At 35.2% G+C, this 16,309-nt stretch overlaps 1 protein-coding gene across 1 annotated transcript in view; it reads right to left on the bottom strand.

Moving 5' to 3' along the window:
* Positions 1 to 2,438: 2,438 nt before the first annotated feature.
* LOC144441189 (aggrecan core protein-like) overlaps positions 2,439 to 16,309 on the bottom strand; it is a 36,751-nt gene continuing 22,880 nt past the window's right edge. The window contains exons 8-15 of the mRNA XM_078130743.1: positions 15,110 to 15,385; positions 13,430 to 13,456; positions 10,459 to 10,731; positions 9,894 to 9,920; positions 8,747 to 9,022; positions 7,766 to 7,825; positions 5,656 to 5,898; positions 2,439 to 4,804 (exon numbers count right to left, since the gene is read on the bottom strand). Of these exons, the coding sequence (XP_077986869.1) occupies positions 4,587 to 4,804; positions 5,656 to 5,898; positions 7,766 to 7,825; positions 8,747 to 9,022; positions 9,894 to 9,920; positions 10,459 to 10,731; positions 13,430 to 13,456; positions 15,110 to 15,385 (1,400 nt within the window). The 3' untranslated portion in view covers positions 2,439 to 4,586. The remainder of the gene's footprint in view (positions 4,805 to 5,655; positions 5,899 to 7,765; positions 7,826 to 8,746; positions 9,023 to 9,893; positions 9,921 to 10,458; positions 10,732 to 13,429; positions 13,457 to 15,109; positions 15,386 to 16,309) is intronic.

Genomic DNA, 16,309 nt, shown 5'->3' with positions numbered 1-16,309 from the left:
GAACACCACAAAAATTGGTGTTGAATCAAACCTTTAGAGTCGCCTGATCTTTCATACAAATGATTTCCGGCATGACAATATGACAGTTCCGGAGAAAACAGCAAGGATCGCGAGACGAGTCGATATCTGTCCGAAAACAGAGTCTGTCTGAAAACTGCGACAGTGAGTGGCAAATATAGTGTGAAACTCCCCGCCATTTTACAATGAAATATATGTATAGTGTCTGATTTACAGAAACAAACCGTTGGTGACGTCAGCCAGGCATGATAAGTCCCAATCTGATTAGTATCTGATGTAGATGTCGGTTAATCATTCATTGCTATTTTACATTTGTTATTTTGCTTGAATTGACCTTCGTATTTTTACGTTTTTAGCCTGATCGCCTCCTCTACATCTGAAGTGGCGCCCATACAAACGAATTTCTGCTCATTGAGCCACACAGCCAATCAGGTTGCGTCTTACTTGTCATCGGCATACGCATTGAATATCAACGAAACATGGCGTTACTTGTGGACACAGCCAACTGACAACTACGAAGTATTTCAACTGTAAAAACATTCAGTTTTTGTTATATATTTACGGTAATTAAAGAATTCTTGTTTAGATGTACCTCTATGCATTTCGTCTTATGTATATGTAAGCTACATTGGAACGCGTTTCCCGGGAAGTGTTCATGTTTATCTCCATCGAGTGAACGCGTAGGCGTTCTCTGTAGTACGCTTCTCCTCGAACGTAAAGTAGTCATGAAATATTGTACGATTCATAGAAATATTTGCCACAGTTGTGTTATATGAACTCTGAAAGGGGGAAATTTAATAAATGATTTCTAAAAAAACGTCCTTATCGTGAACATTTCTGTCACCTCACATTGCATTGCATTGCATTGTGTACACTATAAACAGTAAGACACAACCTGATTGGCTGTGTGGCTCAGAGAGCAGAAATTCGTGTGTATGGGCACCACTTCAGATGTAGAGGAGGCGATCAGGCTAAAAACGTAAACATGTACATATGAGCAGACGATCATGACTGTATATTTTTGCAATAACGCTTACAGATGATGTGTATTTTCAGTGCTCACCTCCATGCTTTGATGTAATAATCTTCATATGCAACGAAAGTATCAATACAAACACTTGAAACTCATGAAAACAGAGTCTTTCTCAGAATGACAGCGAGTATCCATTCCGTAGCTTCCTAGTTTACCTTACATCGACATTGGTGGCGAACTTTCGAAATGAAGCGTGTGTGCAACCAGACGATCGATCGATAATTATGGAATTTTTTTTTTTTACAAAAACCTAATTAGTTCTTGCCATTACTCAATGGAACAGTTGTTCCAAATTTCGTTTGAATTGAGCCAGTTTTCGGAGAAAACGATGACACACACACACACACACAGACTTTCACCCCCTAATAAATCTCTTCCGTATGGAAGAAAAATGAAATAATTAAAAAAAAGTGAGTACACAGTTTTCAACAGATAGTAATCTGACAAAATTTTCCGACAACTTTGCTATTTGTGGGGCTAGCTAGCCACTTTGCTATAACACTAGAGTAATCATAGTATACTGTACTGCGACAACACATCAGTTATTATCATTATCAAAGGGGGGCCTAGCGTTTGATACTGACGTGGCCATGGAAAATCAGCCTGCCATATTTTTCTTAAAAGAAGCAAATCAAAGAGATGTAGTGATTTTGACAACCATAGATTTTGGAGTACATACATGTACACATAAAAACGGACATTTCCGAGACTTAGTCATAGCCCATCCATAATCAGTGGATGTGTTGTCTTATCGTAAAGCCCTTTCTCATCCGATCTCTGTAAGTTCGCGAGTACGAAAGTATGAGATCATTTTCGAATAGAATTAAGTATTTACAGTTAAAGTTGTTAAAGGGCACCCTCAAACGTCAGCCAGCATAACAAATATATGCTCAAACGGATACATGTTATTGACAAATAGGACCTAAAGGCACCATTCCTCTAAATTGTCTCTCACATAATGCTTTATTATTATATACTATTTAAACCCCTTCACTTGTAATAATCATAATAATAATAATAATAATAATAATAATAATATAGTATTCAGATATTGACATACCGGTATCACATTGCGATCATATATAATAACTCATTCCACACGTTGACCTCAATCATTCTAGCAGACTGAGAATGGCAGACCATGTATTGTCATATTCCTTAAAGTACTTTCAAAACATTGAATCATGTTTGTATTGATACATTTAATGTTGTCATCGGTTAGAGTATATTTCTAATTTATAATCGTTTTTCTTGCATGCATGATAAAAATCAATACTTCTTATAATCAATTTCGTGCTTCTTTCAACAACTTCTACTGAATTTGTTGTCACAAAATATTACATTTTAAAACAAAATCTTCGTGTATTGATATATCCATATAGTATGCGATTCTAACAAGAAATGGCGGTTTGTCTATTTATAAATCATATATGAATCCATGATCAGCTTATTTTCATGTCGTACAAATGCTATGTTTGCGTTCGTAAATGCCATAATTCGTAATCGTCTTGTAAAGTACTAAGTATAGTGATTGGTTTAACAAAAGAAGGTACCCTTTATGAGACGCACGCATGAGCATTTCCATTCGAGTGAGATGAAACCTCCAATTCACTATCCATCGGACTGACTACTGAGGATAACAACATCACGTAAATTACACTAGGTGCCTGTCATAGTATTCCTAATCTACTACTTCTACTTCGAAACACAACTTGATTTACAAATCTCATTAATATTGTCTTATTTTCATTGTGCATTTATCTGTATGTTGTAATCAAAACATAAAACATCACAGTTATTTTCAAAAGGTATGGAGTGATGATTCCTAACATATACATGAAGGGGTTAAAATTTGTCTTGACGGAATGTGCCACCATTTGTTTTGTTTTTTGTTCAGACATTCAGTTCAATGGTTTAAATTAAATGTTGACCAAAGTAAGTCGAATAAATTGCTAAGAACACTTACAATGCATTACGCCACATTCTATTATGTTCAATCACACACGGCACATGTTGTAAACTTCATGCGACGCAGTACCTCCTTAAATATATTTCATCTGGTTAATAGAGTCTGCACAACAACTTTAAAAAAAATGTTCTACAGAAGTACGATAGAAGCGAGTGTCACCAGTCCGTAATTAATTTTGGCGGCCATTTCCGTCTATCTAATATACACCCGGACCTTCCTGTGCATGGAAGGCAGGGCTGGGGAAGGTTTTGGGACGAAAAGATAATTTGAATGCATTTGGAGAGCTGGAACACTTGCTTTGGGTTCTTTACAAAATGCATTTACGAAACCATTTGATGATATTATATTTGGCATCCAACTCGACATGTGGATTCCGTTCTGTTTTGTTATATATTCAATCATCATGCGACTCACACCTACATATACACCAATGAATTTCAATTCACAGATGAATAATCCATGGTTGTTTGCGTGATACTGTATTACCAATAATTCGAAGCCAAAGACAGCATACATTTGATACAACCCATATTTCAATAACATGCGCCAAAAAAAAGACGATCGCACGATGTCAAACTAGCTGAAAAAGCGAACTTGGTTCGTGTTTTGTTTCTTTGTTTGTTTGTTTGTTTGTGTATGTCTGTCTGTTTGTATGTTTGTTTGGTTTTGTTTTTTGGGGGGTGGGTCTGGCGTTAATGAGACTGCTGAACATTCATGCCTTCAATGACACAGCTTATATATATACTACTGAGATGTTCATAAAATGATAACAATTTAATTCTACTTTGAGATACACTTCTGGGTTTACAGTAGTATTTTGATGTGCTTATCTTACCATCATCTCAGTAAACATGTTCATAAGGTTTGAAATTCATGTTTACCATGTTTTAACATTGCAACGATCGTAGTGTTATAACCGATATATTTTGCATCATGGTTTACATCATCTATAAAAATGTGATGTCGAACTTGTGAACGTTCATTTAAGGGGGGGGGGGTGCCAAACGAACGATGTTCGCTTATTGTGCAACATTGTGCGATCGACCCTACGTCAAAATGTAACATTCCTGCAATTGTGATTTCTGTTCTATAGTATTTTTTAAAATGTTTACCGTTACCTTTGGTATGACTACATACCTGCTAACTCTACCTGATACCCAACTTTTAATTTTACCCTATACTTAAAACTCCATTTCCGGTATACTTAATTTTAATTCTTATTACACAATATCTACAACACTTAAAGATCCAGAAATGATACAATCATAACAAGTCGTGGGCAGTGACTTGAAAATGTCAGCGGTCGTTGGACATAGTTTACCTTGACCTTCATGGGAAAAAAATCACACTTGTCTTGTCTTGTCTTGTCTTGTCTTTCACCTCATCTTATCTTATTTCTTATCTTATTTTATATTATTTCTTGTCTTATCTTATCTTATCTTATCTTATCGTATCTTATCTTATTTCTTATATTATCCTATTTCTTATCTAATCTTATCTTATCTTATCTCATCTCAGAATAATAATAATCTAGTCTCTGAAGCATCGGGAACTAATTTAAAGAAGTCATGCTAATACTTCAACTTCACACAGAGTCAATGCTATCTTCTTATCAACTATCTCAATGCTCACATATCTTCCTCTCATCGGTGTATCACATCCACAGCTAATCGGAATGGATTCCCCCTTCATCATTTTTCTTGTAACCATATTACCACACTTAGGATTGTTACTGAATGTTTCATCATCACCAACTCGTACCTGTGCGTTCAGGATATGTCTCACTGAAAGATATTTATATGTACATATGTAATTGAACGAAATAAATAATGCTAATGCATGTATGGCTGTATACACACACAAACACACACACACACACACATACAAACTCATATGTAAAATGTCTATGCTGGAGTAAACAGCGCTCAGTATAAATGTATGTAGAACGGTATAAATAATACAATATAAGCAAGATACCAAGGAGACAGTACAAAGTGTTTCATGCATTCATATATAAATAATATCATATATATAATGATTATCCTCGCTTATTATATATTTCTAAATAAATAATTAACATCATTGCCAATAATAAGACCTGTGATGCTTTCAAAATTGAAACTTATGTAAAATTCACAGAAACAGTTGAATATGAGCTTACTGGTAGAAATAAAAGATATGAAATACATAACCATACATGTCTAGAAAGTTCAGAAGGAATGTCATTGCCACAGCAATTTCCTTCACACGATATATAATACCCTCGCCCCTCCTGCCATTGCAAATGTCACATGATTATCCACAGGATTTAGAAACTGGCGTATTGATTTGTTAATTGATTTGTGTTTCTACATGGTATATATTGCACTACATGTAATTACTGTAAGGGGTTGACATTTGCAAAGGTTCATCACTTCCAGTGCAAATATTGACTGTTGGTCAACCAGCATGAAACCATTCGCTTTATTTTTAAGTCATACAACACTTTGTAGAAAATGCTTCTAAAACAGTACAATAATGTATAGATAGGAATAACGAATTAGTTACAATTTCAAAGCCTGCATAGGCCAATTTCAAGTCCCAAAAACTACCACCATATTCATTTAGAAAACAAAAATATAGTATTTCCACTTACAGCAACAATCTTGTCTATGAGTTATCAGAACTTGGTAGATGTCATATGATTCACCCAAATCTACCACCCACCATGGTTCAGACTCCTTTTCAGTTTGGGCACAGGACTGGCCAACTATCATGTCACTATTATTATTTCCGTCAACAGCCTTTTCGGCTTCTCCACCAGCCTTCGTGTCAGTGCTACTCTGTTTGACGGGTCTGCCCCCCGCCACATTGCTTAAAGATGCAGGATCCACACAGACTATGTATACAAAAGCAATAACATTCAAGTATGAAAAGAAAGATCACATAGATAAAATCAACAAGTAAATAAATAAATAAATAAATAAACAAACGAACGAACGAACAAGTAAATATATCAAGCAGGGACCTTGAATAACCTTACCGTTCTGCAATAACCCACATTTTCACAACACTCATTTGATCAGAGGAATATGTTGGTGTTTCAGTACCTGATAGATGACAAGTTCGCATTTTTATCTCCAGTATATCTATTAAAGGGATTTCATGTTATTCTTTTGTCTGTCTGTCTGTCTGTCTGTCTGTCTGTCTGTCTGTCTGTCTGTCTGTCAGTCAGTCAGTCAGTCAGTCTGTATGCATGTCTGCCTGTATGCAAGTATGCATGCAAGTGTGTATGTATGTATGTATGTATGTATGTATGTATGTATGTATGTATGTATGTATGTATGTATGTATGTATGTATGTATGTATAACTTCTTTCTTGTAGTTAGTTACATAATCGAAATAGTGGAAATATCCACACGTCTCTGTACTCTGTACTGTCATTTCATTTTGTCCTACCCTAAAGGTAATAACGTTGATAAACTAAAATGATTCGAACTAAATAGGTAATATTTCCATACCTACTGAATTATACACCTATATAGTGACAAGCACAAGAACGAATCACACACATACATACATACATACATACATACATACATACATACATACATATAAATACATATAAATACATACATACATACATACATACATACATACATACATACATACATACATATAAATACATATAAATACATATAAATACATACATACATACATACATACATACATACATACATACATACATACATACATATAAATACATATAAATACATACATACATACATACATACATACATACATACATACATACATATACTTTATTTCTGTGTGACTAAAATGCCTGATTTATTTTGTCAAATTTTGTTAAGGTCAGGGTCAAATATAAAGATACTAAGAGAAAGGTCATATAAGCAGAAAGGTAACATCCTATACTATAGGAGTAAACATTTCGATGTAGAAGTCTATATGTCTGGTTTGTCTGATATGGTTCCCCAGAAATGTTACATAAATTGTCATTTTGTACACAAAATATGGCTGCCATTTAGTGAAAAATTTATATGAGCTCCAAACGTATTATGTGAAGTTATTTATTACCTTTATTACCAAATATTGGTCACACTTAATTACCTCAAAGTATCTACAATATGCAAGAATTAATTGATTTTGATAATGTACCCTTAACAGAACCTATTGCCTGATAATATGGGCGTAGCCATTTTAATGGATTCTCTGTGTACTTCGGGTTTTGAGTTATGCAATACATGATTTGTTACAACAAATATGTTTTCTATTCAGTAAAAAGTAATATGAAGAGCAAAGTATTTATCTCCTACAATATTTCATGTGAATATGATTTAAAAGTACGTGGCATCTATATGAATACTACAAAGTGTCTTTGATTACATGAAATTTCTTAATTTCGATAATTGACCCTGAAGGTCAAGGTCTTAAAAAAAGCTTGTATTCGATAATATGGGCATCGACACTTGAATAGGACCTCTGCGTTTTACAGTTGTTGAGATATGTAGTAAAATGTGATTTTAACGACAAATATGGCCGTCAAATTTGCATACGTCGCGAAAGAAAGTGATATGCATATGTCCCATATCATATGCCATCCTCTTGCCACCAGGCTTGAATAAAATTGGGCGTTACAAGGTTTTCGTATTACAGACGGACACACATATGAATACACAAACAGATGGATGGAACACTTTGTAATAGTCCCACCTAAAGGGCGAACTGAAAAAAACTATATTACCAACTTCCGTTGGCTGCTCTGGAATCTCTATCTCTGGGATAACTTCAGTAGTTTCAGGAACTAACAATAGAAATAAAGAAATCACAGTTTGCTTTTGGTTAAAGGTTTACCACTGCATGATATTAAGAGTATATTAAAGTTACCTTGTTTTGTCTTTCATATGTAGTAATTGAAAATCATTAATATTTCCGGAAATGGTCATAACATGCCAGCATACAAATACGTATTTATTATTTTTATTTTGGAAAACTAGATTTATGTAACGATTTCATACGCTAATACAACAGCTAATATACAATCAATTGTAATTATGTATGTTGTGGTGACACTAGTCATCAATGTGTCACAAGTAGTTTTGTTTTACTACTCTTAGCACCCAACTAAGCCGTGTTTCCTGCTTGCCACAACCATTGGTAGAGTCAGTATCATGTGTAAAATAACACTGTTTAACTGAATGACTAGCAGATCTTTTCCACGTGTAGTCAATCTATAAGCAATGTTATCAGCTTTCAAACAGCAAACTGATTACAATGTAATGAGAATGCCACAACTATGATATATCTCTAAATCTAAGCGAGATGTAGTAGTCATAATTATGATATTTATGTTTACTTTACAGTTGGTTTAAGACTAGCTTGCATTGTTGTACTGTTAACATATTGTTTACATATTGATTGCATTGAGAGACATCACTACTGGGATGTTAATTAAAGCAAGCATAAAATTATACTTTTACACTTAAGCTTAATGTGCACGTTATAAATTATTAATTGCAGATATATATCACATGGCAGTATTTTACTTATAAAGTAGCACAATTACAATGAACTTGGAAGTAGTGATATTCAACATTACGGAAAGATTTTATCCTTGCTTATCCGTAGGCTGTACCTGCTGAAGCTTGCAACTATTGGCACCAAATCAAAAGAAATCCAACTTACACACAGTTAAGGATAGAATTTGTGTTTGTCTTTCTCTTACCTCCATAGCAAAATACGTCATACTTTTCGAAGTTACTTTTTGAGACCGGCTTCATGATTCCTATTGCGTTACCACAATGTTCGATTGCTTCCTGAGTAGGGAACCTAATCTGTCCACTCGATAACCAGCCAGCTCGGCAAATACCCAACCCTTGTTCCCAGGCTTCATAAAGTTGGGCAAGACTTGCGATCTCTGCATTATATTTCTGACATTCTTTGATAGCTTCAGCAAATGTTAGTTGATATCGGCCTTCTGGAGATTCCACGTGAAACGTAACTGTGAATGAGGACAAAGATTAGTACATTAACCAATCAAATAAGAAAAATAAACTATTTTGTTACCAATCTATCTATCTCTCTATCTCTCTATCTATCTGTATATCTATCTAACTATCTATCTATCTATCTATCTATCTATCTATCTATCTATCTATCTATCTATCTATCTATCTATCTATCTATCTATCTATCTATCTATAACATTACAGAACCAAGTTGAAGGGGATTGAAAGATAGAGTTCACTCCCTCAGAAGATACTGCTTTAAATCTACGTCTATAGACTATATACTATTGCACGTATGACGTTCTTAATTTCATCGAAGCGGAATTCCGGGTTTGTTAGTTGCATACTTGAAAATGCGTTGACTAATTGAGAGGTTAACCTTTGGGATCGGCATGTTCTCTGGCCGAATAGCTATGGGGCAACTGGTCTGTAAGAATGTGTATAACACAGTGTTTTAGGTGGAAGATGAATATACAATTTGAAGTTCACAAGGTTTGTAAATGTCAAGATGTTAAACCGATTCAAAAATGAAGAGAGGAGTAGAGTGGGTATGATAGTCAGAGATATAGATCGAACAGTCATCTTTTGTAGACAGACAAATTGATCTAGAGCAGTTGGAGATAATAATTTCCCCAGAATTCAATACACTAACAGATTTGTGAACGTACTAGTATATAATCATTACAAAATGAATAATGCATGATATACAAAACCGATGTTCAGATTTATGCATTTGCAACAATATTTTTCCCCGTGTATATGCAATCAACCCTCGAAAAAAGAACAGGTTTGACCTTAGTCATGAAACTGCGTTAACTTTAGACAAACTACTTGTCTCGAAAGTCATATATAGTGTCATCGTACCTGCTCCTTCCCGATTCGGAGCTACATCTGTAAATAATAATAAGAATACATGAACCATTATGTTTGACACTGGATTTACAAAATATCTAGTTGCAATCAAAATTGTAGCCAACTAATTCCCTACTATGCAACTACTTACAGATTACAGATTACAAGATGTAACTTGACAGACGTATACATGGATGAGAAGACAACATACATCAAATTGTTTCAATATGCGAAAAGAAAGTTGTTCAATGAACAACCACTGAGCTTGAATTACAAAATGATCGAGTCTTTCTAATTTTTAAGTTTTAGTGAAATGAGATCACCAACATGTCAGTCTAGTGGGACGGGCGCGTTGAGCAGCTTTCCGTGTTTGCCTCTTGCACTCGAATACAAAGTGTGTTGTATTGCATTGCTAACCGTTGATAGGAAAAATAGCAGTTGGAACCTTTTTATTATTACTTCAGTAACTTGCAAAAACGAGCGTGCATTACACATGCGTGCGTGCGCGCGTGTGTATATGTATCTGTGCGTAATATTATGTTATGAACATATATCCCGTGTGAATTGTTCCACTTACCTCTATAACAGTACGCATCATACAATTTTGTCGGATTTGCATAAGATATAATCCCTGCCTTGTTACCACATCCCGACCGCTCGTACTGCATTGGATACTTAACACTCTCATCTGCCAGCCATCCACCTGAACAGTACCCTAATCCCCTTAACCAGGCTTCCTCTAACTGCTCATTAGTTGCTAGGACAGCATCATACTTTGTGCACTCTAACTCAGCCTCACTGAAAGTTAACTCGTAGCGTGCAGTCGCTGTTTCTCGAACAAGGAAAACCGCTGTAATCGGAAAACATGCAATAATATATAATACACAATTATAAAAACGTAGATTTATATATCAGACACCTACCTGGCACATACTCACTGACGGATACGTGTAATGGTGTCATATATCATTTTAGCCATTAGTGATTTTCTTAGATCGTATTCACGTGGTATGGACCATTAACCAAAATTGACATTATTTTGCATACAGAGGGCAATATTCGTTTTTGACCTTGGGCGCTATTACAGTTGCACAAAGGTGTATTCTGACTCTTGGAAAGGAACTTTGCCAGATAATGTGATGTGTTATGAAAACCCTTACTGCCTGGCCTTATTCGTTCACTTGTAGACGTCATATTACCCCTCATACTTTTATCTAGTAACTATTTAGTATAATAGGTGCTGCATAACGGCCCTTGGGGTAATAAATGCTAAGTGCCCCTATAGACAGGCAACAATTTCATAATAATGACAGATTTTTAAATGCGATTATGTACTGCTAAATTAGTCTCGGAAGTATGGTCGAGAGATGAGAAATAGAGGTGAAACAAAGAAAAACAGAAGGAAGAAGTCTTCATAGAAGATGCAGACCCCATCAAATACTTCACTTTTCTATGACAAAATGTAGAAATAATTGAAATGAAATTGGTGGCAACAAATGAATACTACAAAAGTTATGTACAAATTGTTTGACAATGCAGGGAATTGCTGCATTTCGATAACTGAACCTGAAGATCAAAGAAAAAGCCAGAGGTCAGTGTTTCAAAAGAAAGTATAAACCTGGCAATATGGGGTTATGATGGTCTACACTGTAGGTCAAATTAAATGTCAACAACCTCTCATACAAGAAAGGTGCAGGTGATTAAATGCGGTTAGGCACATGAATAAAGTCTATGTACTGAAGGTTGTGAGTTGTGCAGTACTATAGATTTTCTACTACAAATGTGGTTGTCATTCGCTAAAAGTAGCGCCGATGGTGTTGTAGCACAACTGCATTTGGCTGTTATATGGACATGGTATTGTTGCTAGGGATAGTAATAATAATCTTTATTCCCAGAAACACACACACGCACACACATATATATATATATTTTCAACATGGGAAAGGGAGACGAAAAACAATGTCTTTGCAACTTTTCGAGTCCATCCCCGTTTACAACCTTAGGAATTACTAATTACTGGGCTGCTGATCAAATTGAATGCATTGCAACATTGAAAGAATTTACAAAATACATTATATATATATATATATATATGTATATATATATATATATATATATATATATATATATATATATATATATATATATATATATATATATATATATATATATATAAACAAAACATTGACCTACTTAAATATACAGACAAGCGGTAATCAATCCATGAATATGAAGCATAACTACATGTAGTTTACATTGATCGGGGATTTGGAAATGACTTCTATTGATGTTGCGAATGTTGAAAGGGATGCTATTTCATAATTTAAACACCTGCATATTTGAAGAGTGAACTGGTCAGTCCTATGGTTTGCTTTTGGGATGGCAAGATCGTTTCTGGCGCTCTGTCATGTTGTGAAGGAGTGTTGAATGGGGGTGTAGAAATCCTGAAAGGTTTCCGGTAATCTGAGGCGCAAAACGTCATGAACGAGAACGGGAAGCTGTAATCTGTACTGTTTGAAAATGTCAAGAATATCCAACCTCTTAAATAATGGTGCCAAGTGAGTACACCAGTGACTATCTGTTATGGTGCTCAGTGCGCACTAATTAAAATGTTTCATTTAGGTATGTCGGACAAGTGTTGCCACACACTTCGGGACGGTAGGTGATATGGACAGAACAAAAGCATTATATACAACAGTATACGTCACCTGTCGCCAATCTCGCATTCTGATTGGTCGAGAGCCCTGCAGATATGCAGGCGTATTTTCACCAACTGCCGTTTTTTGCTTGATGTATCACATGATCACTGCACGTCCCCTTGTAAACAAACCTAGCAGACAACTAGAAACCCAGCAATAGCAAGTGTTACGAGTCACAGATCTAGATTATATCCATTCAGGATATTTTGGTAATTTTCATTTTGAACTCTAAATTGAAGTCAAAAAGCATTTAAACATAGGATATTTGAAGGATATCACAATTACCATAGCAAAGACAACCGAAGATTAAGATTGCACCATTCCTGTAATCTTTTGTTTTGTGTGTAAATATTAGCATCTCAATACAGTTTGATGATTAAAGAAAAAGTGACCTGTCCATCCATACACACACATACATACATACATACATACATACATACATGCATACATGCATATGCATACACATATACACACATACGTACTTACTTACTTACACACACACACACACACACACATATATATATATATATATATATATATACATGAATAAATACATAAATGCAGACAGACATACACACTTACATGTACATCAGTTAGTCAGTCAGTCTGTCAGTCAGTCGTCAGTTCAGTTGTCAGTCACAGACGCACGCACAAGCACAAGCAGTTCACGTCACAGAAGTAGAACCCCACTCCCAGTTTGCTTTATTACATTTGATATATGCATGTCTTATTATGTAACTACCTTTTGTGTTATTATCATTAAGAAAAACATTTCATATAGAACAAACTTCGATACAATCAACCATCTATTTTATTAACAATTTAGTGAAAATAAGTGGTTGTACATACCTCCAACAGTACTCGTAGTTGGAATTTCTGGGGAAATAAAATTTAGTTGATTTCATATTATTAATCTTTACTACATTGCGTACGACTGTGAAGGTATGTATGTATGTATGTATGTATGTATGTATGTATGTATGTATGTATGTATGTATGTATGTATGCATGTATGTATGTGTGTGTATATGTATGTGTGTGTGTATGTATGTATGTATGTATGTATGTATGTATGTATGTATGTATGTATGTATGTATGTATGTATGTGTGTGTGTGTGTATGCATGTGTCTGTCTGTCTGAATGTATGTATGTATGTAATGTATGTATGTATGTATGTATGTATGTATGTATGTATGTATGTATGTGAATATGTAGGTGGTGCGTACAACCAAATATCGGTGTCATTATAAAAGCATCATTAAAGTGCCAAATGTTGAGATACGGGTATATTGTCTGTGTAACTAATATAGCAGTACTTATGTACATGTATAAGATTTGAGATGTGGTCATTCATATATGAATACTACATGTGTCTTCATTAGCCAATAACTAGCTGGGGTAGATTCAGCCAGTGTAATGTAAAAAAAGAAAGGGTCCTAATAGACTAAAGAATCACAATGTAATTTTCTATGTAGTAGATTAGGGCCATAATGAATAAACAACCAACCAACGTACATGGAATAAGACGGAAAGAAAGACAAACAATGCTATCCATCACAAACACAGTCAATGCCTGCATCAAATGCTTGATGCCCCCCTGTGCACTACCTCCACGCTGAGCATTACTTCCATCCTCCCGTTCCCCCCTTACAGAACAGGTGTAGGACAGGGACGTAAGTCAAATATTGAAACAACTTAAATCAGATACTAAATCGGGAATCATCTCCGAAAAACCCATAAGTCATAAATCAGTTTTCTCTGATTCACTATGTGCGGGTGCAATCGAAGGAAAGTCCTTCGCTAGTGAGTTTTTATTTTGAAAATGCCATTCAGTTTTAGATTTGATGGCTTAAATGTGTTCTATCCAATGTCAAAATACATGGAGAGTATCCACGACAAAAATTATTGCCGAGTTCAACCTTATTTTGAAGAAAGATTGATTTTCCAAAAAAAAGGTAGGCCTGACACATAATGTACTGGAGTGTATGTGTACGCATAGTAGAAGTAGTACTAGTAGGAATGCCCCTGGTGATAGTTCACTTACATTTGAGGTATTAGTCAATTCAATATGAAAATTGTATCACCAAGTACATTCTACTAGTACTACATATGCTATGGACATGCAATGACCACGTGTGCTCCAGTGTGGTACTACAATTCTTATTTCATCTTTCTTGAACCTAGTAATGATTTTGTAATTCTCTCCATGTATTTTGACATTGGATGGGACACATTATGATATCAAATCTAAAACTGAATTCTGTTTTTCGTACGAGAAGTTACATAAGACTTCCCTTCGATGGATGCCGCCATTTTGGAAAGTTGTTCCCCCACATGGTGATTCAGAGAAACTGGTTTGTGACTTATGGGTTTCTAGGGGATAATTTCTTGCCTTAGTATATGATTTCATCGTTCCAAATTGGACTCCCGCCTCTATTTCACCTCTACAGAAGGTCAACAATTGCCAACTCCTTGGAACTCGTTTGGCAGCTCTATAACTGTAACTTGCTATCTGCTGAATACCTACCTCTATAACAATACACATCGTAGTGGTCTAACTTGCTTTTAAATCCCCAATCAATAACTCCTATCGTACTACCACAAGATGTGAGGACCTCATGCATCGGATACTGAGCCTTTCCATCTCTAAGCCATCCAGCTGAACATCTCCGTAAACCATTCTCCCAGGCTTCATACAGTTGGTCTTCTGTAGCTATGACTGCATTATATTTGGTACACTCTTCCTTAGCCTGTCCATAATTCAAACTATAACGCTTTCCACCATTGGAGTGGATGATTCCTCCTGTGTTGGACAGAAAAGGGCATTTATATTGTTATATATATTGTTATCAAGTAATCAAAGTCATGTTTGCTGAAATTGTTAAATGAAAAATGCCATTGAAGCTGTTAATTAGAATTTATTCATAGATAGAACGTTTTAATACACTTAATGTTTGTATGTTTATATTGCGTAACAAGATGGTCGGATTAAATTATTCCCTATGGGTGTTTATTTCTGTAGTTGGCGAGCGAGTATTTGAGTAGTTTGGAATGTCACCATGAAGGCAGATACTCGCTCACCAACTATAGAAGTAAACCCATGGAAGGAATAGTTTAGTCCAGCCATCTTTACGCAATATATAAATACAAACATTAAATGTACGTACCGACCTTGACAATCCTAATTTAGTTGTCTCAAGATCGCTCAAAGTGTGAAACTCTGAGTAACGAATTATTACATCCTTATTCTTTTGAATAAGATCTATCTATCTATCTATCTATCTATCTATCTATCTATCTAAACGTGATCATTCTAAGGACATGGTCATGATGCTAGACATATTTGCTTACATTTTTTGAATGTTCGTTCCCTACCTATGAATCCCTGGTGTTACCTTTGTAATATATATGATCATTTGGCTGTTGCTATGGGCGTGGTATTGTTGCTAGGGAAATTTACAATTTTCATTTTTTCATTTATTCATTTGTCTATAAATCCGTTATTCTTTGTGAAATACACTATCGTTTGACTGTTGCTATGGGAGTGGTCATGGTTACTAGGGATAGTTTCATACGTTTTTTGAATGTTTATTCACCGGATGATGTTGCTATTTAACCAAAGTATACTGCCATTTGGTTGTTGCTAAGGGCGTGGTTATGGTCGCTAAGGCCAATTGTATCAAAATGTTTTGAAGAAAGTCTAAAGAATAACACTTCTAGAAACATC

The sequence above is a fragment of the Glandiceps talaboti genome, chromosome 1 (genome assembly GCF_964340395.1).
Source record: "Glandiceps talaboti chromosome 1, keGlaTala1.1, whole genome shotgun sequence".
NCBI lineage: Eukaryota > Metazoa > Hemichordata > Enteropneusta > Spengelidae > Glandiceps > Glandiceps talaboti.
This window is presented reverse-complemented; position numbering and strand designations above follow the sequence as displayed.